Source organism: Haemaphysalis longicornis, unplaced genomic scaffold, assembly GCF_048455015.1.
Source record: "Haemaphysalis longicornis isolate Haplotype H1 unplaced genomic scaffold, Haemaphysalis longicornis Haplotype H1 scaffold_2, whole genome shotgun sequence".
Taxonomy (NCBI): Eukaryota; Metazoa; Arthropoda; class Arachnida; order Ixodida; family Ixodidae; genus Haemaphysalis; species Haemaphysalis longicornis.
In genome coordinates, this window is record NW_027526295.1 from 102,399,017 (window position 1) to 102,422,582 (window position 23,566).

At 55.2% G+C, this 23,566-nt stretch overlaps 1 protein-coding gene across 5 annotated transcripts in view; it reads right to left on the reverse strand.

Moving 5' to 3' along the window:
* Acsl (Acyl-CoA synthetase long-chain) overlaps positions 1–23,566 on the reverse strand; it is a 35,027-nt gene that overhangs the window by 8,455 nt on the left and 3,006 nt on the right. For 4 of the 5 annotated variants that reach the window (XM_077698085.1, XM_077698086.1, XM_077698083.1 and 1 more), the window contains exons 2-4: positions 1,866–2,007; positions 770–1,151; positions 558–664 (exon numbers count right to left, since the gene is read on the reverse strand). In XM_077698085.1, the coding sequence (XP_077554211.1) occupies positions 558–664; positions 770–1,151; positions 1,866–2,000 (624 nt within the window). In that variant the 5' untranslated portion in view covers positions 2,001–2,007. Of the gene's footprint in view, positions 1–557; positions 665–769; positions 1,152–1,865; positions 2,008–11,220; positions 11,322–23,566 lie in introns of those variants that run through there. The other variant, XM_077698084.1, reaches the window with a different exon arrangement.

Below are 23,566 nucleotides of genomic sequence, written 5' to 3' on the forward strand. Positions count from 1 at the left end.
CTCCTTGGAAGACTTGCCAGGTCTTCCAAGGCCAAGGCCAGGCCAAGACTTGCCAGGTACAGTGCGGCGCCATAATAAAAGAGTTCCCCATCCCAGCCAACTTTACTGCGCAACTGCTTTGCAATGCTTTGATCCCTACAATGGTGCGCAATTCTCTGTTTGGTGCATTTAATGTCTACTTAAAACTGTCCACTTCAGGTGAGCTGTGATAGGCCGAGCGCCAACGATCCAGATGTGATGCTGCGCAAGCCATTGGTCAGTGGCCTCGCAAGAGCAATTACGTCCCGGTTCAAATGGCTCCGAAATGTTCAGCTCAAAATTCTGCCCCTGGTTACAATTTAGGACCAGGCCAATGCTTCACAGTTGTGTAGCAGGTTAACATGGCGGGAAACCTGGCACGTACATTTCACCCCATTACAACATGTGGCACGATGCACTATTCCGTCAGCGCGCAACAGTGTTACCAATTTTACCACTCCGCGTGTCAGAAATGGTCATGCTGAAAATCTACCCCCTTGAACCACTAAGGAAGAAAAAAAAGAGGAAACTAGGCTCACCGCAATCCTCGGCATGAGATCGTGGGACGTAATGAGATGCGTGGCCTCCGTTTCATTGATGCCGTGGATGATGCCGTCCTCACCAAGAGTTGCGTAGAGAGTGACCACTGCAGACAGGAGGGAAGGAAGGCACTCGCGATTAGAAAACCCACACCAATACTCGGACGATGCCCCAGCAGAAGAGAGCGGCGGGCGGAGGAGAAAGTGTATACCTGGGATGTTGATGCGGAGGCAGGCCTGTGCGGCCAGCATCCACTCGATGCGCGTCTCGGCCAGGATGACGACATTCTGGCGGGGGCGCACACCGTGGGCCATGAGGCCGCGGCCGATGAGGTCGATCTTGCGGTCCACCTCGTTGTAGGACAGCCACTTGTAGTCGCCCAGCACCAGCTTCTTGAAGACCTTGCCGTCCGCTTGCTTCTCCTCGCTCTCGCCGAGCACCTCGCGCGAGCCCAAGCAGGGCCGGTCGCCAAACGTGTGCACCGCCTTGCGCGTCAGCTCGTCCATGGTGCGGATGCCGTTCAGGCAGTCTAGGCCATTGCTGTGCGTGCGCACGTACGGCGCACTGGGGTCGCCCTCGATCGCACACTTGGCCTGCACGGGGGACCGGCAAGGTCAATGCCAACGCTCACACAAGGTGGCACTGTTAGAAGTAACAGCTACCCACTTCTACATTCTTTCTTAGTCCACTTTCTGGTACATGCCCCGGCAACTGGCTCTTGGGTGAATGCTAACCGCACCAGCCAAAAATGAATATTGATTGATTGATTGATTGATTGTAGGGTTTAATGCGCGACCGCAACGGCAGCAATGAGGTGCACCGTAGTGGAGAGCTCCGGATTAATTTTAACCACCTGGGGATCTAACGTGCACCAAAATCTCGTACACATGGCCGTTTTTGCTTTTCACCTTCATCAGAAAAGCGGCCGCCACAGCCAGGTATCAAACCTGCGTCCTCGTGCTCAGCACAATGCTTTAGCCACTGAGCCACCATGGCGGGTCAAAAAATAAATATTACTTTCACCACATACAGATTCAAATTTAGCTCTGCTAGACCTCGATCACATTTGTCATTTCTTTTTGCGCAAGACCAGGTCATTAAGCCACTGAAAACAACAACAACAAAAAAATATTACTAAAAAAAAACACTCTTTTTAATACACACATCTCAGGTGTGGCACAGTGCAATGCCATGCAAACAGTGCCACCACTTCAGCAATAAGGCTGAAATGAGTGCCACCTAAGCTTCTACGGAAGGCTACCCTGCTCCCTGAGCTCCTCCCGAGAGACCCGTGGAACAGGACTCACAAAGGCCAGCTTCTTTTTCCTCCAGTAGTCCCATGGCCGCTGACAGACGAAGTAGACCGGGAGTGTGACCACGTCATACGCAGACACCAGGACCTTGATGAGGCCCAGGGCGATGTCTAGTCCCAGGTTGGACATGCTGAAGCTGCAATGAGGTGCAACAGTGCGCGCTCAGTACGGGGGCACAAGTGGCGGGGCAGCAAGCGCGCGCGGGAGTTTTACGAAGATTCAGAAGGGGCAACACGCCACTTGTTATCCAAGCGAAGATAAGTGCGAGACGGCGACGTGCCAGATACAGACAAAGCAGTATCATCCCACCATTATCGGGCTCAAGTTGCGCCCAGCCTCCTCCCAAAATAGACTCCCCCACCACCCCGGGGCTGGCGTATCAGGTTACGCTACATTTCCACCAAACGTCCCTGATGAGAGTAGCACTCAAGACCCGACAGCTCGGCCAGGGTGCAGATTAGAAGCTCGACAGTACCGTAAACTGGAGAATGGGGGCAGATGAAAACGTACACCACCGGCAGCTAGAGACGTGTAAGGGGATAAGCCAAGTCCTGCTCGGATAGTTGGAAGAGGAGACAAGGATAGCAGTGATAAGAATGCACATGTTGGTACAGTCCCAAGGAGGGCTCGCAAATAGAGACTGCCCACACCGCTAGGTTATCTGTGAGCTCTACTCGAATGGCACGAGTAGTAGTACACAAATACAGATTAGTGAAAGACTGCTCTTCAGATTGAAGGAGCAGTCCTTGGCGGCCGAGAGAGAGGGAGAACACCAGAGCAAGACCCTAAACAGAGGGAGAACACCAGAGCCAACTAGACCCTAACTGGAAGCGGCTGACTAACCTCTTCTCACGCTAAGAAGGTAAAACAGAAAGAGAAAGGGGGAGGGGGCTTGCCTCTTGCAACTCATGATTACAAAAACCTTAGCATGACGAGAAGCTGGCGAGTTGGTGTCGACACATCATGGAAGAAGGCGACACACAAACTACACAGGACAAACTACCCCAGTTGCTAGTAGATTAGCGCATCGTCCTGTGTAGTTCCTACTTTGTGTAGCCGTCTGTTTCTGCACTTTTTTCCACGATGCCCAAAAACTTGAAATGCGAACACTCACACAACAAACATCACCTGAAAAGCAATCGCTTAACTATTCATATAAAATACAGCCCACACCAAAATGAGGCACCGAAAGGGTCACAGCACACAGTAGGAATTAAACCACGCCGCAAAAAATTTACGCACTGGGAAGCAACAAAGCCACATACATGCTCGTCTTATACCCAAGTGGAGGAGTAGGAAGGAAATTGCGCCCCGCCGCTCCACTAGCTCGCTCTCTCGTGGGGGCTGACAGCGGACCATAAAGATTCAATTCCCTCGTGCCGCCGAGATAGACGCTAGTTTGGCGGTACTACTAAGCCGCCGCCCGCAATTACAACACTCCCAGCAAAACAAACGTCGTTAACAACCAGCCCTTCAGCTCCGTCTCGCAACGCTGCGACAAGAATAACGGCACGCCCGGGAGTCTGCCCGCACGCGCCGACCTTGGTGGCACGCAGGCGCGCGCAATGTTGAAAAAGGGTACAGCGGGAACGTCTCCTTTGTCTTTTCCGCATGAAGAGGTCGCTCTCTCTTTCAAAGGCACCTGCTACACGTGTTGCAATGCGCGTTTTCGCCCATCAAATCACGGCAAACGCGGCACAGAGAAAGCGAAAAACGAGACGTCAGAGAGGTCGTCAGTTACGCGTTCGCAAGACGTCGACAGCTTTGCGCGAGTCCCGCCCGGTTGGCTGACGTGACACTGACAACTACAGTTATACGAGCGCGGAGGCATGTCACCGGTGAAAAAAGACATCGGTACAACGTGTGCGTCATGACTGAGGAACCAAAAACAAGCATAAGTAGCGACCAGGAGATCGCCTCCGGACATCTCGGCGACCGATTAGATTGAGAAGGTGGCCATGAACACAATCGGATAAGATCGAAGTGGTGCGATTCGCGCGCGGCCTCGAAATTTATCGAGAATAGCAGAAAGGTTTTCCCGCGCGAAGTAGCGAAAAAAATACCCGGGAGAGGGTAACGCAAAGCACATGGAGCAACGTACTCGGGAGGCAAAACAGGCCATGCTAAAAGGTCATCGCTGAAACACAAGTCGCTCCTAGCGCCGCCTACAACACTTCGGTGTAAGCACAAAACGGGAATAGCGAGACGACAGCGGAACCCTCCGGTATGGTGGCTAGCCACCATACCTCCGGGCAGCAATAACAGAACGTTCACGGCGGCTTGACTCAAACGGCGTGGTCGTACAGTAGCCCCAGTCACCTGCACTATAATTATGCAGTATCGCCAATTGTCGGCCTGCCCCTTTGAGCGTAATTATTATGCAGGAAAATAAGCGGACGCCTGCTGGAACAATATATATTTACCGGACAAATCAGGCAAGAGCCAGACAGCACAGAGCACCAACCGGCAAGCAGGCCATGCGGCTACGTGTGTACCTCACGTAGAAATGAAATTCGAATGCGAAAATGCGCTAAATCTAATGGGCGTGCTTTTTAGCACAAAGAAACCACGCATAGTTTCGTATTCGCGTTTGTTTGTCCGTACGAACGAAGGCGCAACAAACATACCCACGCGCTTGTGATTCAACGCAATGTGCACGGACACTACGTCGGCTCCGACGTGTATACTTTAACGTAGCACGGCATACAGATCAAGAATGTGCAATTAGAATACTAGCCTTGCAATTATACCCACTATAACCCACGCCCACTGCCATGGCTCTGCCGACGACAGCGCCTGAACCCGAAGACATTCCACATTGCATCGCCCAGCCGCGTTGGATCCGAATCGGGGCGTCAACAACTTGTGCCCAAACACAAGCGCACAAACAACACACTGGCGGAGCCGAGACAAGGCCGGCATTCATTCAAGTATTAGCCATCTTAGTGCCAGCATCGCCGCTGGATAGCGAGACAACAAGCGCAGGGAGTTCGCTTACACAACGAGGCGCGGAAAATAGCCCCCGTCGTCCGAGCCGACGCAGGCAACGACGGATGAATGACGCGCCACGCTATGATGAAACACAGCACGGGGGAATCAAGGCGACGTACGCGACTTGAACGACCAAGGAGTTTCGCTGATCGTGCGAAGCTGACTTAAACGCGACCGTGGAATAATACCCGCCGATAGCGGGGCAAGAACACTGCCGCGAGGCCTAGCAGACGACAAAAACCGCGTGCCAAGTTGGCGCCAGAGAAAGCAGACGACAGAAAAAAGGGAAACGCGCGACGCGCAATGACGTCAACGGAGCGGAATGGTGACGGCAGCGAAGTGATTTCGGCACGGGAATACAACGGCTACTACAGTGAACGAGGCTGGTGGGGCTGACGAAAAACAAGAAACGCGTCACAAATGTCCCCATGCATGCGACGGGGAGGGCCAGCAGAAAGCACCGTGGCAGCGAACAAAACCTGTTCGCTTTGCCGCACCCGACCTTCCGCCACCGCCAGGCAGCAGCGAGCGAACGGCTCAATTTTAGTCGCGAGTGCTCGGGATAAGAACGCAGCGAGATACGCGGCGGACAAGTTGCAAGCTTGCGGTTAACGAACAAACGGTCATTTTGGACTGCTCCCGAGAAGACTAGCTTTTCTCTTCTTCCCGGAGAATTTTCGTTGTGAGAGCAACCCTGGAGTGCCCAGGGAACTGCTCAAAACTATTCCGATGGCAAGTTAGAAGACACCCCATAATCTGTAGAGCTGAAGAAGCCGCCAGAGGGGGAAGGTGGAAATGGGGCGAAATTCTAGCTGTGTCCGTGTCAAGACGTAGCGTACAGTTACACTTCCGTTTTTTTTTTTTTTTAAACCTGTACCACTGCATAGGAACCAACGGCTTCGCCTTGCTTGTATGCGGGTGGGTCGTCGGCTCTCAGCCAACCAGAGACATGAAATGGACAAAACTTGGAAGTCTTTCCCAGGTACAGAAGGCGATAAATTGAATACTCAGCGCGGTAGCAATCAGCACTCGGCGCAACTAATCCGAAGTGCTGCCGACGGCCGACTAAAAATAGGTCTTTCTGCAAGCCGCGTTGCAATCGATTTACGCACGTCGCGTCGTGGAAACGGTGAAAGGAGTGACCTCGAAAGGGCGCATCTCTCCTCCGCACAGGCCGCGTTTGTTCTTTTGCTTAACCTCCTTGGTTACAATGCACTCTCGCCTGTTGACAGGAGTACAAGAAAGTGTACCGCGGAAACGAAGCGATGTCCGAACGCGGCATAATGCGGCTGCGGATGATGTATCGGAGACCCGGACAAACACAAACGGCACAATGGGGCATGCCGCTGTGGAAGGTTTAGAATTTACCCCAACAGCGCCGTCGATTTCGTCGTCCGGAGAGGCACCGTAATCTGCAAGCGCCAGCAAACTCTGGACGTCAGATTCGCATACCCGGGGTCACCTCCACGGTGGCTTGGACAAGGTTTTTAGTATCTATAGTTGTTGGCATTGGCAAGGGGTGGCGACCAAAGACGAACATTTCGCAATGGTATCTATTTTCCTCCTGGCAAGTAGTGCTCGTTTATTGTCTAACGAACATTACAAACACACCGACGCAATCTGAGAATTCGGGGTCCTCGAAGCAATGGGGCTGGAGCCTCTGTCCGGCTGGACCCACAGCTTTCAACTCCAGCGACCTCCTCCCCAAAAGAAAATAAGGACACAGAAAATAAAGAAATCGACAAGAACATCTTCGGAAGCTCCCGCTCTTACGGATGCGCTATTCTCCATCAAAAGTGGCCTAGCACGGGCAGTGTAGCTGTGGTAAAAGTGAGGTCCCTACGAAGCTGCCGCCTGCAGTACTCCCTTTCCCCAAATTGGCCTTTCACCACCACCACCACAACTGGCCAATCCCAAGTTAGTGTCATCTGACCCGCCGCTTTCAACGTTTCGTCGCGTCGTGCAAGCCCGCGCGCTTACTCTGACAGCCCGCCATTCCCGAGTTCCCGTGATTATTAACGCGTAACCCACGAAAACGGAGACCATTTTTCTCGGAGAAGGGCTCGTGGAAGGTGGATTTGTGCACAATCATGCCACGACAGCGTGCAGGCGAATGCGGAAGCGAGCGCCAGTGCAGCCAGCAGCTGCTAGGTCGGAGCGCCCTTTGTTTTCGCGCGACTGCAAGGAGACGGCCGGCGCCAGAGTCGCTCGTACGAGCAGTCTCGCCATCCGCACGCCACGCCCCCCGGGAACAACAGCTGGGTCACGGCGCGGCATGAAAAAAAGGAGGAGGCACCGATGATTGTTACTGCAAATGCAACACTCCCGTTTTGTTTGTTGTACCGGAGGAGAGAAGTCATGATCATTCACTGTGCACGGTCATAAAATTCCCACGTTCCGGGTTTATTGATTGATTGTGGGGTTTAACGCGCCGACGCTACTCAGGCGATGAGGCGCGCCGTAGTGGAGGGCTCCGGATTAATTTTGATCACCTGGGGATCCTTCAACGAGCGCCAAAATCTCGTACACACGGGCGTTTTTGCTGTTCGCCTCCATCGGAAAAGCGACATTCCGGGTTGATATCTCTTCCCGGATAGAGCACCATGTCACTATGGCGGGAAGATTCAAAGCGCATGCAGCAACCACGCCGGCACCGATAGGTCGCTCTACATCTGAAACCTTGCGGCACTGTTTCGATTTACACGCAAGCCGTATAAAAAGTTTTTTTTTTTTTTCAACACGCCCGGAAATATCGAACAACTGGCTTCGAGGAAAGCTTTTTTTTTTGTACATTATTACTAGGCATTATATCGCGATTGATTCAGCGCGAGCACAACACGGATTTACAGCCCGCTTTTCTCCAGGGCACTTGAATGCGAAACCTTCGTCTGATGATACCTATCGAAGACTTCACTGCTGCGCCGTGATAGTTTCACGAAGTTCTTACAACATATTCCCACGTAAATTCTCATGGGTTTGGAAACCAATGAACGCGAAAGAAGGAAAGCGTGCGCAAAGCCGCACACGTGCTCAGCAGTTCCTGCCATTCGATGCGGTTAACGCCAGCTTTTACCATTTATAAGGCGTAAGGCCTTCATCTTAAAAAAAAAAAAAAGGAAACCCAAGCATACTATAAATGGTAAACAGTACAACAGTAATCTCCGAAGCGCAGTCGACGCGGCACACGAAGCTGCGCCAGCTGCTGTAGTCTTGCCGCACGCACCGTCGCGCGCAGCTTCGCTTTCGAAACGAGAAAACGACAGACGCCGACGAACGGTTTCCAGGACTATAGGCACGGTACAGCTAGCACATCTCCAGGCACCGCCACGAATTCAAACGCACTAAAGACAGACGTTCCCACAGGTGCAAGCGAACAAAGACGAAACACGGGCACGGCTTTTCAGCGAGCTGCTGCATCGAAAGGCCGCGCGCTTGCGGGTTAGACCGTATAAGCGGAACTACAAAAGCGTGATCCCCACAAGAAAACGCACATCGCACGTTGCACTCGTTTTCTACGGGAGAGTCATCCAAGAATGTTAACGCTCCCCAGTCTGAACCTGCGCATGCGCGCAAGAGAAGGCGTGGGAAGCGATACGATACATTGGGATTGGGGCTATGGGTAGGCGACGATGTACGTGCGGGCGGTGTATTACTGCATGTTCCTGTGGAACTAAGACACTTTCACTTGGTTATGCACGACTACCACGTCGCTGCTGTGCTCAATGAGCCCCGCAGGTGAACCCGTAAAACGCGGCCCCCGGAAGCCATGGGGAAGACGGTGAAGACGCTGCAGCACAGCCGCCGGCACTTGCCCTGGCCCACCCCGCACGGAGAAACTCGGCGCGGTGTAACAGCTCGGTGCCGTTATTTACCGGTGCCAAGGGCAGCCGATCGAAGTACGGAGGTCGCCGGCGGATGCGAGCCGACGGCGGTAGTGCAGCGCGACCCACATATCCGCACGGCGGTCACGGATAATTCCGCCCTCCGGCGAAGGAAAAGAACGGCAGAAAAGCGCCACACGCCTGCGCTGTGCTGCCAAAGCTGTGTTGCTGCCACTCTGCACGCGGCACGAGAAAAGATGCCTCCAAAACGCCCCCAAAATGGCACAAGCAATGCCCGAAGAGCCTCGCAATGCAGATAAAGATGTCCGTGCACAATAAGCGAATGACAGCGATTGGACGCTACGGGCAACTCGCCTTGCGGTCAGCTCAGCCGATCCGTGTGCTCGGTTTGCAGCGATGCGCGGTTGTCGGAGCACCCAGCAAATGACGCCCGCCCCCAGAGAGTGCAGGCAAAAGGTAGCGGCTACACGTGGAATTCCTCGCACGTGTACATCCACAGGCGCACACGTCCAAAGATAACCTGAACGCCGCGCCACACGCGACACGTGCCGACAAGCCCGACATTGCCGCCAGTCTCCACTGCGGGCCTAGTGCGACCGACGATAAGGAGAAAAGACGCCGCTCCTCTACTCAGGCGAGTGAGGAACGGATCAAGACAGCGATGCGTCGTGACGTACCACATAAACACGGACGGACGGACGCATTTTCTCTCGGAAACAGACAGACGTCTTTCACGTTGTGCGATAATTAAGTTTGGAGGCGCGCCAGCATTAAAAACGGCGGTCGAAAGGCGCGAGACGTCCCGAGTTGTTCACCCGAGATTATCGCCATACTGACACAACAGCTCGCGGGAGGAGTCGCGCCGTCGGAGGAAGGCACTGTCCAGCGTATCTGCAACGCGCAGCCGATCGTCAAGTGCCGCACTTCGCGAGCGGTGCCCTCGTACACAACTACGGAGGCCGCCTCGCGACGACGAGGAAAGCTGCCGGTCGGCCGCACCTTGTGTCCGCCAAGGGTTAACCGTCTGGCCATCGCCCTCCGAGGAGGACACTCGAAGGCCAACTACGGACTTCGGCCGCCCGAAGGTCTGCCCCGGCACGAGGACGGGAGGCTTCGGAAAAAAGGGTGGCCCGTGTTTACGCGGGCTGGCATGGCGACGGCGCCACAGCATGGAGCAGAAGTGCTCCCACGCGAGAGTGCGCGCACGCCTAGTATGCAGGCTGTCCGGAGACGGACGGTGAAGCCACGCCGCGCGGACGCCAAGTCTTGCGCAGGAGTGCAGGTAGAAAATGATCCAAAATGATTTTGGCGGCGCTGTGTGCCGAAGCAACGCCTACAAACTTGCCACAAGTTCATTACTTTCTTCTCTTTTCAAACTTTGTGCGTGTAACGCACCGCAGCTACGTCCTGGGCTATGAGGCACGCCGTAGTTGACGTCTCCGGTTTAATTCTGACCACCTAGAGATTAATTCTGACCATCTGGAGATCTTTAACGTGCGCCGAAATCTCGTATTGGTTTCTCGCCCTTTTCATAAAAGCGGATGCCACAAGGGGTGTCGATGGTTACGGCCTGTCTCATGTAGCCAACAACAAGGCGCCATGCACTAAGCTGCAGAGCTGGACGCTTTCCTCGTACATCTCAGGGCATGCGGTCGCGCCTGAAGGGACTTTTGAAAACCTCGCACGCCTCCCCCGTGAGAGCACGATGCAAAAACATGCAGCAGAGCACGAATATCGGGTCAGAGCAGTTCCTACCTAGAGCAGCAGCAGCAGCCGAGAAATCACGCCACCACTCAAAGCGGGACACGACGGGCGACACGAGGTCACGCGCAGTGCAGGCGTGTGCCCGTCGGGAAAGGCTACCAACGCGGCCGCCAGAGCTCGCATCACGAGACCGACGCTGCAGCCAAGTGAACCCGGCCATCGGACGTTCTTCGCCCCGGGCGCACGGCAAGCGGCGGCTATACTACTAGCAGCGCTAGGCTCCGTGGCCCTCACGTTCAGGACCGCAAATGCTCACGAAGCACGCCAAAGGCACGAACCAAATGTGCTAAAGCAAGGGCTTTAATTAAAAAAAGACGCGGGTTAAGAGTGAGCGCCCGGGGCCTGCCTCACCACGAGCACAGCGGCTAGGGGACACGTTGTCTGGTTACCTTACAAGACCAGTCTAGAAAGCGTAGTTATGCTCACAATTTTCGCCCTTTTTCCCGAGAGAAGTGCGTAACACGTCTATATATCCCTTTATTCCTAATGTTTAATCAACACGAAGTAGATTCGCCTCCAGCCAGCGGGTTCATTCATCTCAGGCACCGGACTGCTCGGCTAGCATCGCGCCAGGGCTTGAATAAGGTCGGCCAATGACTGTATACACGAGGACGTGTACTGTAACAACCGCGAGAGCGCGGTGCAGGGGGTGAAGTGCAAAGGCGCCACGTGCACTATAGCTACCTGCCAAAGTACACGCTGGCGGAGGCCGCGACCGCGTCCAGCCGCAGCGAAGAAGAGGCGGCACGAACCCTTTGCAGAAGGCCGCCGCGGTGGCCAGCGCCCAGGCCGTCATCCAGGCGAAAGCCGTCCGGATCCACCACATCCACGGCTTCATGGCCGCGGCCCTGCTTGACCCAAACGCGGACGTGCACGAACGGCCAGCGGACTCCTCCCCCCGGAGACCAGGGACCCGCAGCAGGCAGCACCAGAGACGGGGGACGTCGTCGTTCGATCGGCAGCGCGCGGTTGTGCTCAACAAGCAGTGCTGCTGCCGCCATCTACGACCGCCCTGCTGGCCACTGCCGGCCCCGTAGCGCCACCCTTCCGAGCAGCGTGCCAGCGCTGTTTTCGATGATGATCGAAATTCCGCTGTGTTCCTTCCCCGTCCGACGGCGACCAGCTGGGCGAAGCTGCGCCAAGCCTCCGAGTAGAGAGCTGAGCAACGTGGCCTCCCATTGCTTTTGAGTCTTTATGGCCGTGGTCTCTAATGTGTGCTGGATTCCGGGGACAGGCCCGTATGGTATGCAGCGGGTTAGCTCGTCCCGAGCACCAAGCATCTACACTGCTTTCTGCAAAGGTCTCTATACAAGCGGCCACTGGGTCAGGACGGCGTTGGTTTTCGAGCGCCGTTTAGACTTGCCCGGTGCAGCCGGCCTATTTTGCGGTGCCGGCCGGGCACCCCGAGAAGCAGGTAGGATATTCGCTGGGCAGGGCAGAGTAAGCTTGTGAGCCCAAGGAGAGAATCTCAGAAGTAGGATCTGGCAGGGCAAAGACCACGCAAGAAGCGAAGCTCGGCCAAGCGGGGCCCGCTTCAGGAGGCTTCCCGTCTGCAGGTAGCATATTCAAACTAGACCACGTTATACCTGTAGAACACGTACAAGATAAAGCATTGTTTCCCGTCAACCTCCTGCAACATCCACAGCTGTTGAAAGCAATTCCTGCACTGCTTTAACGGTAGGTAAGCATCACCTTCGCACATTTTCGCAGACGTAGTACGACTGACCGTTGCTATATATAGCTCTGGTCCAATAAGTCGGACGACAAGGCTCCGCTTAGCAGAACGAAATGTGTACGTTGCGATGCTTCGAGCTCGCATCATGGCATCACCTGCGCTGCACGTGGCGATGATATTATTCCAGCAGTCTCACAAAATCCATCTAATGTTTAAAGGCGAGGCTACCCTTCACGGGTAAAGAATGGTCTCGGTATGTCGCGCAAACACGCGTGCCGAATCTCCAGCCGGGCTTTCAGGAGTAGTAATCAAGGTCTGGCAAAGCCATGCCCATCGAACGTTGCTCGCCAATGGCCTCAGACAAAGACCCGGCGATACAGGGCCGCTACACGCGCCGGACGCTCTACGCGCCTGTCGCCTTCGAGTGCAAGGGTCGACAGACATCGGCGTGAGACGGGGGTCCATCGGACACATGCGACGACCGATAACGCAAGACTGCGCGCGGTAGTTTAGAAACCACCGGCGCTTTCATAGTCCGCCCGCATTGAGAACGTAAACTCGAGCTCGATAAACAGTGCGCTACAACACGCCGACCAATGAGATCGCGGCCTGCGAGGACGATCCCTGGACGGCACATCGCCGCGAAAATAAAGTTCAACACTTCTGCCGCTGCTTAGTTTAAAACGTCCAAACGATTCCGCAAGTTCACAAACGAAACCCCGCACACACGCAAAAAAAGAAAAATGACTGCCTGTCCTGCCTGTCCTGCTTTACGCAGCCACCAACCGCAAATTCGCTGCGGAGTTCCTGACGCGCGCGATCCGTTTGCGCCCCGCTACCAGGGGCAACGCGACGCCTGCAAACGCCCCCAGTAATTCCAATTATTTCCAACGCAGCTGTGCCCGCACATTGGCTTGCGGATTAAAAACGGCCGGCGGTAAAATAATGCCGGTACCAGGGCGGCAATGGCGCGTGAGCATGGCGCGAGCGTCCATCACGCCACCGCGGGCCACGCATCGACGAACCGGCGGACCAAGGGCAATCTTTCCTCCACGCGAAAACGCGAGCGGCTACAATCGGACGGCGCGCGAGAGCTGGCACTGCAGGCGGGCAAAAACAAAAATAGCCGGCCGCGGAGGGGCTCGCGACAGAGTCAGGCCACTCGTCACGCGGCACAACGCGACAAAGTCCCTCTCCAGCCACCTCCCTGAAAGGACGCGGCGCCAAAACACCAATCGCCCCGCCGTCGGCACTGGGACGATAAACTCGGCCACACGGGGGAGGGAGACGGAGCGCCTGACAGAAGAGACGTGCAAACCGAGATCCGTCGGGGGAGGGCAGGAGAGGCGCAAAGGTGCGACGCGGAAATGACAGCTGCTCGCGGAATTCGAGGCAGACGAGAGAGATGAGAACTCCCGGAGAACTGAGCAAGCGATGAGCAGGGCAGCCGATCGACCCCCAACGGCCGGCCTTGTCACTGGCGTAAATGGGCGCAGTGGGTTGACCACGCCTTTGGCTCTACGGCATACGTTTTCGATACGGAACGGTGAAACCCCCTCGCCGCGGCGACTGACTGCATAGTTTCGTCGTTTCGATTGCACACATGCGACGCACAGCGACGTCGAGCAGTCGTGAATCTGCGGCTGCACCGCTCGATCCCGAACGAGGGCGCCAATGCGAGAAGGGAGAGCCTAGTGTCACTAAATAGGAGAGCCGAAACACTTTCGCCCTGTCCCGCGGTCCCTAACCGAGCTCGGAAGGTGAGCGCGTAGTGGAGGGGGCGCCTGCGAGGGGGAGGAACATTACTCGTCGTGCCGCGACATCCGCTGTTGTACAAGCGGGGTCGGGCCGGGAGCGCAGCGGCGGCGCAACCGCGCGTTGGTGCGCCTCGGACTACCGAACAAGGCCGGGGCGCGCTTCCGTTCGGCACCAGCGCATCACGCGTTTCCTGCGCGCCTCCCATGGCGTTGACCGCGCAGCATCGGCGCCCACTCGGGGACTACGCACGGGCTCTCAGCGATGCACAGAGGAGAGAAGACGGCGGAGCAAAGTTTGGTTCATTGTGGAGGCGGGTGGTGTCGTCGGGGATGGGTGAGAGTAGCCGATGACACTGACGCAGGAGGTAGATGAGGATGAAGAAGTCTATTTACACGTATTTACAACGGACGATGAAGCATAACATAAGACAATGAGCGAACTGGGTTACAAATTAATATGCGCCGCACCCACGAGGAGGGTATCGCGGCACGATCCCTGACGGGGGCCCGGAGGCCGAAAAGGCGCCAAACCGCCACACGGTTGGCTGGAAAGGTGCGAGGGTTCTGGCGCCCAGACACCGCCATGGGAGCGAGCCTTGGTGCGACCGCTCGCAGTCGCAGCTCTCGACAAACTCATCAAAATTGCGCGCGGTCGCAAGCAACGCCGCCCCCGCACAGCAACACACGTGCCAATTAGGGTTTTGACCCCCGCTCCCCCCTGTCCGCCGCCCCCGAAGGTCGGGAGGCAACGAAAGCCTTCCCAAACGCCGAAGGTCGCCGGCAAGGCCGTTTCAAAGGGCTGCCACTCCGCCGACGGATGGGGGGGGGGGGGGGCAACAAAGCCAGGAGAAGGGAGGAAGGTCATCGCCCCGACGTACATCGGCGCTGGCATCACTACAGGCGGATTAGCTCGAGAGGCACGGGACGGCGCAGCGCGTCCCGCCGAATGACCACTCCAGGAAGCTGCCGGGTGACCTCATTGAGAAGTCAACCACGGTCCATGCTGGTCCGGAAACAAGCGGGCAGCTTCAAGGATGAGCCTCCAGCAACTCCTCCGTTGGGACAGGTCACTGCCACAACGCCACAACACAAGATCCTTCTGGTCAAGAGGTCGGTCGCACACGTGGCACGTGAGGCAAGACCTCTCGTATGGGGTACGCCTTAGTGTGCTTGCCGAATGGTCGCCTGTTCGCATTTGTTTGGGGGAGGGGGTGGTCAGCGTACGATTTGAGCAGGAACTCTGCCTGCCAAGTCAGTGTGGCCTACTGCACCGTTCTTTTCAGGCTCTGGAGCAGTGCAGGCACCGCTCCAGAGCCTGAATTATGTATTAGGCACTGTTCTAGAGCAAAACACGCACACTTTCGCTGTCGGTGTGGATACTCGCTAGTGGCGGCTCAGACTCTTCACACCTCTGCCGCTTCGATGGTGTTGATGGTGATTGGGGCGTTCTATTCCCTCCGATGTGACGTAGGGACTACCGTGGTTCATACCTTTCACGGCGGCGTCTGTGCGCCTTTTAGGATTGTTCACTGTTGCAGGGAATTGGAGCTAGGTCCTTGGGTTAGATGCTGTTCGTGCCAAGTATACCAACAGCATGTGGCAAGCTTTGAGGCCAGGATTACTGAATTCTCGCACTACAAAACGCCTACAGCTGATGATAGCTTCGCTGGTAGAGCCGCTGCCCAGGAAAAGGCGGTGGTCGCGGGCTCGAACCCCGGACCGGAAAGCTTTTTCGTCAACTGCCAACTATCAGAAAGTTGCACCGGCTTCCGCCCTGTCCCCGACAGGGCTGAATAATCGTTCCACGTTAGCTTTGAGCCTGCGCTGATGTCTGCGCGAGTAACAGATGCGTTTCCCCTTTTAGAATCTCATTGACTGGGTGGGAGCGGGTACATTTTCCCCTCACGGGCTTGGCGGCGCTCTTCGATGGAGCCTCGTAAACAACACGTGGGAGCAGTCGTCGACAATGGTGGAACGCGCTACCAGGGTACGCTTGTATGACGCGCTCGATTTATTCAAACCCGGAACACTGCGGCGCACGATATGGCCAGGTGGCGATGAATTAACGCGCCAATTGGAGCTGCGTAGAACACCGCAGACAAAGTGGTACGGCGAGAAACTGTTCTTTCCCCTGGCGAAGAAAGGCAAAGTTGTGGTCACAAGACTGAGGGCCTTTTAGCGGTTTTTCACCAAAATAAACGAAATCATGGCGCTGCAACAGACTGGCACTTTGTTATACACATCAGCAGTCGTAGGAAATGGTTGCCACCCAACCCAGCCCAAATGTTCACCTACCGTAGCAAGTTTTTAGAATGCTAACGTTCTTTCCCTCTTCGATTGATTGATTGTGGGGTTTAACGCGGCGACGCAACGCAGTCGCTGATGCGCGCTGTAGAGGAGGGCTCCGGATTAATTTTGCCCACATGGGGATCGTTAGCGTGGCCGAAATCTCGAACACACGGGCGTTTTCGCTTTTCAGCTGAATCGTAAAAACGGCCGCCGCGGCCGGGAATCGAACCCGCGACCTTGGGCTCTGCAGTCTTCCCCTTGAATTCCGAAGGCGCCCCCGTTGGTTGTTGTGCATGGAGCCACTAAATAAGCTACAGCCAGAGAGACTTCGCAGCGGCACGCATGTGCCAAAAGCGCATAGAGCGGCGCAGTGACGTCTGTTCGGGAGCGTGCAGTTGTCTATTACTGGCTGCCAGCTTAGCGCGGAAAGAAGAGCGCTAAACTAGAGCACGCCACGATTCATAGCGGCGGTTGGTGGCAGCCGCGAAAAGGTGGACACTGCGAACAACAGGTGCGCTATGCGACGCTAACATACCGGGGGAAAAAAGTGTGGGGGAGAAAAAATTGTTTAACGCAGGGCAAACGACGTGTATAAAGGCGGCGTGAAGCAGTTTTCCGCCACCGTCAAGGCTGAAACACTGCAGCTGGCACCTGTGGGAAAAAACACGCCTCGCGAGAGCATTGTTACGCCGCTGCGGGTTAGCGAGAGACGGGTTAGGGTTAAAAGAAAGTCCCGTCACAATGGCCACCAAGAAGTTTAGGATTCGAGAACTGAACAAAAGAACGTACAGGAAGGAGCAGACAAGCGCGGAAAGTGAACAGCACAGCGATCGACTATATACGATGGCGCCACAGAAACGCAGGCATAAAGAGATAAAGAGGTTAGAAATGCATAGCTCGAAGTGAGTGGCGAGGCCGAGACGTACAAAACTGCAAGGCGATTCTTTTGAAAACCAGGATGCGGACAGACAAGGAAGGGCGCGGTAGCGACGCGTCACGCAGACACGGTGAGGACTCGAGGGACGACAAGGGCAGTCTTGGACGAACGGACGACAGCGCAAGAGGAGGAAATAACTTGCACTTGGAAGAGTTACATCGCCGATGGTGCGCAATAATCGGCCGCGTTTAGCGCAGCCAGAAAGAGACACGGGGAAAGGAGGATGGATGCAAATAGCCAAGGTCGCCGACGAGCCGCGAACCGAAGCAGAATGAGAAAAAGATCGGTGGACGGACAGCCACCGATGGAAAGAAAAGAGGAAGTGGAAAAGCTGCCGGACAAAAACCGAACGCAAGCACGTGCGCGAACCGAAGACGAGCGAAATTAACCCGCACAAACCCAACGATTAGGAACGGAGACGGCGGCGACGCGAACAAAAGCATCGAAGACAGCACGGAGGAAGGAAACGAGGGAAAAGAAGCAAGCGATACGAGGCGGAAAAGAATGGCCGCAAGAGCGTGCAGGACACTGGCGCAACGGGAAAAAATATGCCTGCAATATGCGTCACGTGTCGTATACACAGTAGCGCGCCTTTTTGTTCCTTCAACGACGCCCGAGCTGTACAGTCGCCGGTGTGGCCGATGTGACAAGCGATCAGTCTGCTGCCTGTTGTTCCTTGCGAACGCGGTACAGAAACTCTGAACACGTCAGCGAACGAGCATTTACGTTAAAACAGACGCTTATTCGGTGACGTGTCCGGATTTTGAGCGCCGTATTCAGTTCGAACAACCCCGGAAAACGGGCGAATAATAGCAGCGAGGAAAGCACCCCTGGAGGAATTAGGCAACCGTTGGGAGCTTTCTAGCATGCATGCATACCGACGCCGTGTTGCGCACACAGCCGCGCCATCATCAATAACACCCCGCAGTTCTTTCCTCGAAACAGGAAGAGAAAGTCACCCATTCCCCCTTGTCCCACGTGCTCCAAATTTCGCCGCCACTGCCGCAAACGTCGACGACGCTGGCTTGGCGCGACGGGCGCTCGGGCCCGAAAGCCTGCGGTTACCCATGGAGTGGGAAAAGGGTTCGCCTGGCTGGCAGCCGCTCAGGAGTGCACAGTTATTGCGAAATCAAAACTGTTCTGAGGTGGCCACGTTGACGGGGCGAGGAAAGATAGCGGCGCTCGCCATCGAAACTCGGAACAGCAGCTGCAGAACAGCCGAACGAATGATTCGTTGGAAAAGGACGCGGGCGGCCACGCCGTGAAACCGGAGGTTCCGGTTTCCAAAGGTACGCGCAGGTGTCGTGCGTGGCATGTTCATTAACTGAGCGATTTCCACGAGACCAATCAAGGCAACTGCGACAGGGCGCACATTCGCGCACGGGACGTTCCGTAGTTTCTAGATTCCTCGGCGGCTACAAGTAGAGCGAAAAGCGTCGCCGTACGCAAAAGAGCCGCCCACGGACACGAGATGCTGCAGGGGGGCGCTTGGAATGCGCCGCCACACGTGCAGAGAAGCGGCGGTGGGCGAAAGTGAGGGGGTGCTTTGGGCGGCGGGGGTCAAGCCCCTCCTCCATTACGGCGACCCGGAAAAGACGCCGCCGGAGTGCTGTTACCGCACTTGCCCGCTCTGCCTTCCGGCAAGGCGATGCTCGCCGCCCCGTATCATCTGCGGCTCGTTACGAACAGGTTCCCGAAACTAGTCGCCACGGGAGTTAACGAAGCGCACTCGGCTGCTCGCAGGAACAGCAGACTTGGCGCCGCCGCGGTCGACCAAGAGGAGCTCGGCTGGACGAGGACAGAAAACGAACAATGCGACTACGTAAGAAGGGAGTTATCACTTATACGGAGTCGGTCGCTCGCAGGCGGCCACGTTGCTGGTGTGAAATACACGCGACAGGCTTCCAGCCGCCCTGAAGAGTGCGACAGACATTGGCGAGCGCGGGCGACGTTACATGCACGGTGGTCCCGGTGCATGCCTATGTCCTGCAGTTGGCTACAGAAGAACACATTCCCTTGAGCAAGAAATGCCGGCAGCACTTTATCCTGCGAACACGCGGTGGTCGTCCCTCTATCCACGTGGCCGAGACGACCACCACCGATATAGGCCCGCGCGTTTCTCGCGCTAAATGCAGCGACACGCAGTCAACTGGTCGACGATCTGGAAACCACCCACTATTATTAAAGGTCCTGCGCGGAACGACTTGCCAAACGATCAACCGCGGCTGAACCGGAGTACGTATTGCATCAACACGACCCACCCGCGAAGTGAGAAGAAAAATCCCCCCCGGACGACCAACGGAATGCCGATGCAGCAAATAGAGGTTGCCGGACAGGGATGAAGTTCACCGGTTCCAATATTACACACCTAAAACTGGACAGACTCCTCCGGTTAACATACACATCACAAGCGAGTGTGGAAGAACACCTAAAAAGTGTGCCTGTCGAGCTCTCAGCGTGGAAGCCTTGCGGACATTACACGGCATGAGCCGACAATTCCAGAGCTTTCATACAACGCTCATACAGAAATATCGCCGAGCAAGGTGGGATCACGGACAATGCTGAGCTTTTATGGAAGGCCGTCGAAAACCGCCGGAAAAAGTGGGGCGCGTGTCGGCTAATCACGTGCTACGCACAACTGCACCCAGGTAAAGAAGGGCACCGCAGCGTTATGGGCTGTTACAGAGGTCGTGACCCCGCAGGGGCAATACAAAATAAAAACTAGCTAAAATCCTCGGAAAGAATGGGGATTTTTTTTACGGGGGTCACGGCCGCAACACCGCGTGGCCAGGCCAACGGCGACACGTTCGCAGGTAAGGTAAAATACGTCGCGGCAGTGGAAGGGGCTGGGGGAAGACAGACGACCCCGGGCCAGGAAGCCGCGGCGTCGCGGCGGATGCGACCGAGTGTCGGGCGTGCATGCAATACCCGCCGGAGAAGACAGTTCCGCATTCACGCACGACGCGAAAAGGTGGACGGCTCTTTCCGATGACGCCTGCGCTCGTCGGAACGAGATGAACTGGAGGAAAGAGGCGTGAGAAAACGGCACAAAGCAACCTGCACGCACGCAGCGTTGGTGCCCCAGACGGCTGGCAGGCCGGTCTGCCTATGGTCCGCTGCGTCTCGCCAACCTTGCGTTCGCTTACCGAGCTAGCTACGACCCATCCGCCGTCCTTGATCCCATTTACAAAGCGGTTTCGCCTTGTACTCAAATGACCCCGAGGTAGGCTTCTCCCCCTGTGACTACAGCCGACCTAGCCGGAGATCTCTAGCACGCTACAGCGTACGTAGCGCACACGTGAACCTCCTTTATACTGCTGTTTACATTAGGCCGGGAAATAAAAGGAAAAGGCGACCCGCAAGCGGGACATTGCTAGAAAGGCAGCCAGTGGTTACGCGCCAAAACAAACGGACGAGTGGCGTAGCCAGAAATAAGTTAACGCCACCTCTACAAAATATAAAAAAAGAATACAGCTTGAGCCTAAACAACGCAGTTTTATTTTCGTTTTTTATATTGTAGAAACTTGATGAAGTGTGTAATTAGAATGGGCGAAATTAAAGAGGCTGAAAGGAAGCGGCTGCGGTGCTCAGGAAATTAATGGGGGTATTCCGACACCTTCGGTTACGCCATTGAAATGGGCCATAAAAGTGGCAAAGCTGCAATGGCACGGCAGGCCCGGGAAAACGTGTAGCCGCACGCCGTACCGTCCGGTTGGTGCGACACGCGCGCGCACACGACAGAAAGGACGCCTGAAACGGCACAGCGCCGTGGACAGTATACGACTAATGCCACGCACGCGTCGCGAACGGACGCCAACAGGCTCCAAAGGGCGACCTCCAGACGCGGCAGACATGCCGTACGTGACTGCGGATAGGTCGCCTTGAAAAACCGCACCGCCAGGCAGAATAAGAATGAATGCAGCACACTTTTCGCGATAGTTCTATCTGGCAGAGGTGACCTTTAGCGTTTTGCTTCAGGACAAACCCACAAAGTAGAATAGCCTCACGTTGTGGATGGACATCATATCGGCGCAGAAATGATGCATACCCTTAAGCCAGTGGTTCTCAGCCAAGACTGCCCCGGGGAACCCTTTCGGGCTTGCGAAAGTTATCGGGGACCCCACGATGGAGCACGTGTCGATCGTTGTCATAACGTCGAAAAATTTGAGCTTGCAGCTACACGCTGCCCACACACTTATCCAATGCTTGCCCTCCCTGCTGGACGTTAATGACGATGCGCGTTGTAATGTTAAACAATCTTCTGCTCTTGGATCTAAAATAGTTCTAAACACCTATATGCTGCTTTTTCCGTGTCTTCTTTTCTTCTCATAGCTGGCGTGTTGTGCAAAAAGCAGATGGTAAAATATGTGCTACGCGGAGAAACTAGCACATGTAATGTGGTGAAGCCACCTTTTTTTTTTTTTTCAAATGGCAAGCAAGTGCTGGCGAAAATCGAGAAAAAAATGGCAGGGGAAGGGGGGAAGAGGCTTTGCGGACCCCTCAAATGCTCTCTCGGACACCCTGGGTGGGGTCCGCGAACCCCATTTGAAAACTGCAGCCCTAAGCCACTGCAGTTGCGCTAACGTTACTGCCGAGTTTATTGGCCGACGTAAACTGCGTCCATGAACGCTCAGAATCTCATGGCCGTTCTCGTTACGGTACATTCACACGCTAATAGACTGCCCGCAATCAGCTTAGTAATCGATTGGATTCCTGCGCGCGGCTATAGACAACCCGCGCACCGATCGGTATCGTTAAAAACCCGCTGGGAAACACGTTATTGGTGCTCTGAGTCGTTCGATAGGGACGACTCCCGCGCAAAAGTTGGGGGGGGGGGGGGGGATGCGTCGACAGTTTTTTTTTTGTTGCTGCTGTAGCGTGTGTGTGTGTGTGTGGGGGGGGGGGGGGGTAATTACAGTTATGCCACTGGGTTTTTTTTTTCACCGGTTTTTACCGTTCGAGACGCGTAGGGGCGAGCAGAACTCTGCCGCTTCAATAGCCATCTCACCACGCGGCGAATAAACCCCCAAGACAGTATTGGAAAAAGAAAAAGAGGGCCCAACCACTCATCTTGGCAGTGATCCGTGAGCAACGATTTTATCTCGCCATCCCGAGGCGGGAAGAAAAGAGACGGGCCGGAGCAGAACTCGGCCGGCGGCGAGTTCTACGAACGGTGCAAATAGAACGGCCACACACCTGGGGCTTTCGTACAGACGTCAGGGGTGACGTCAACGGCGTAACGGAGGATCGGGTGAGCTCGCACCCTTTGACCGGGAGGCACGCCAGAAGGACGGCGACTAGTCAAGGTGCGCAATTATCCCAAAAGAAGGCTCACCCCCGAACCAAGAAAACCCAACACGTCCGAGAGGTTGCGCAACGACCGGCCGCGCTTGAGACACTGCCAAACGATACAAGTTTACGACCTTGGTGCGGCAAGCCGATGTCGTTAATGTGCCAACTTTAACATGGCGTTGAGTGCGCGCTAGACATGCGAATGCTTCGTTAAACGCCATAGACGTCACCACCTTTGAGGTAGACGGAGTGTAAAGACCCTGTAAGGAGCAGGAGAACGATGGATAAAGAAACTTTTCCGCGACAACACTAAACGGAGCGCGTTGATATTTGATGCCCCAATTGGTTGCTTGAGGTTAATGACCTGAGAGCAAATACTCGCCACGCATGCTGCGAAAAAGGTGGGGGAAACAATCGAGCAATGGGATACCACCAGGCCCGAAATGGCGGGAAAGTTCGCTTTCCCGAAGCAACGTGGCTTTACCGTTGAGGGGGAAAACATGCCTCGACTGATTGATTGTAGGGTTTTACGCGCCAATGCTACGCAGGCGATGAGGCGCGCCGTAGTGCAGGACTCAGGATTAATTCTGACCACCTGGGGATCTTTAACGAGCGCCGAAATATCGTACACACGGGCGTTTTTGCTTTTCGCCTCCATCAGAAAAGCGGCCGCCGCGACCTCGTGCTCAGCAGCGCAACGACTTAGCCACAGAGCCACCGCGGCGGGTGAGACATGCCACGAACGTCAGCAAAACGCGATTGAGCATTGGTGCAGAAAAAAAAGGTCCAATACAGCGGAGAGGAAATATGAATCGTAGTCAAACACCAACCTGATTCAAGGGGAGGCCTTTGATAATTTTAAACCGTTATATATTTAGTATTGTTCTCGCCACAAGTTCAATAAAGTTGCCCCATGAAAACAAAATGAAATACCCACTCCACTGCCTTTTTTTTTTCACCCACGGGAAATATGGCAAACGCGCTTACGCAATGAAAAAAAAAAAAAAAAAAGCGAAATAAACCACTCGGAGTGGAACGCAAAACTAGTGGAGCGGAACGTTTCCGGCCGGCGGCATTAGCTGCTCACAGGCGAAGCATTCTGAGCGATTGTAAACGATATTTTCTCGAACGGGACAAACGGTGTTGTT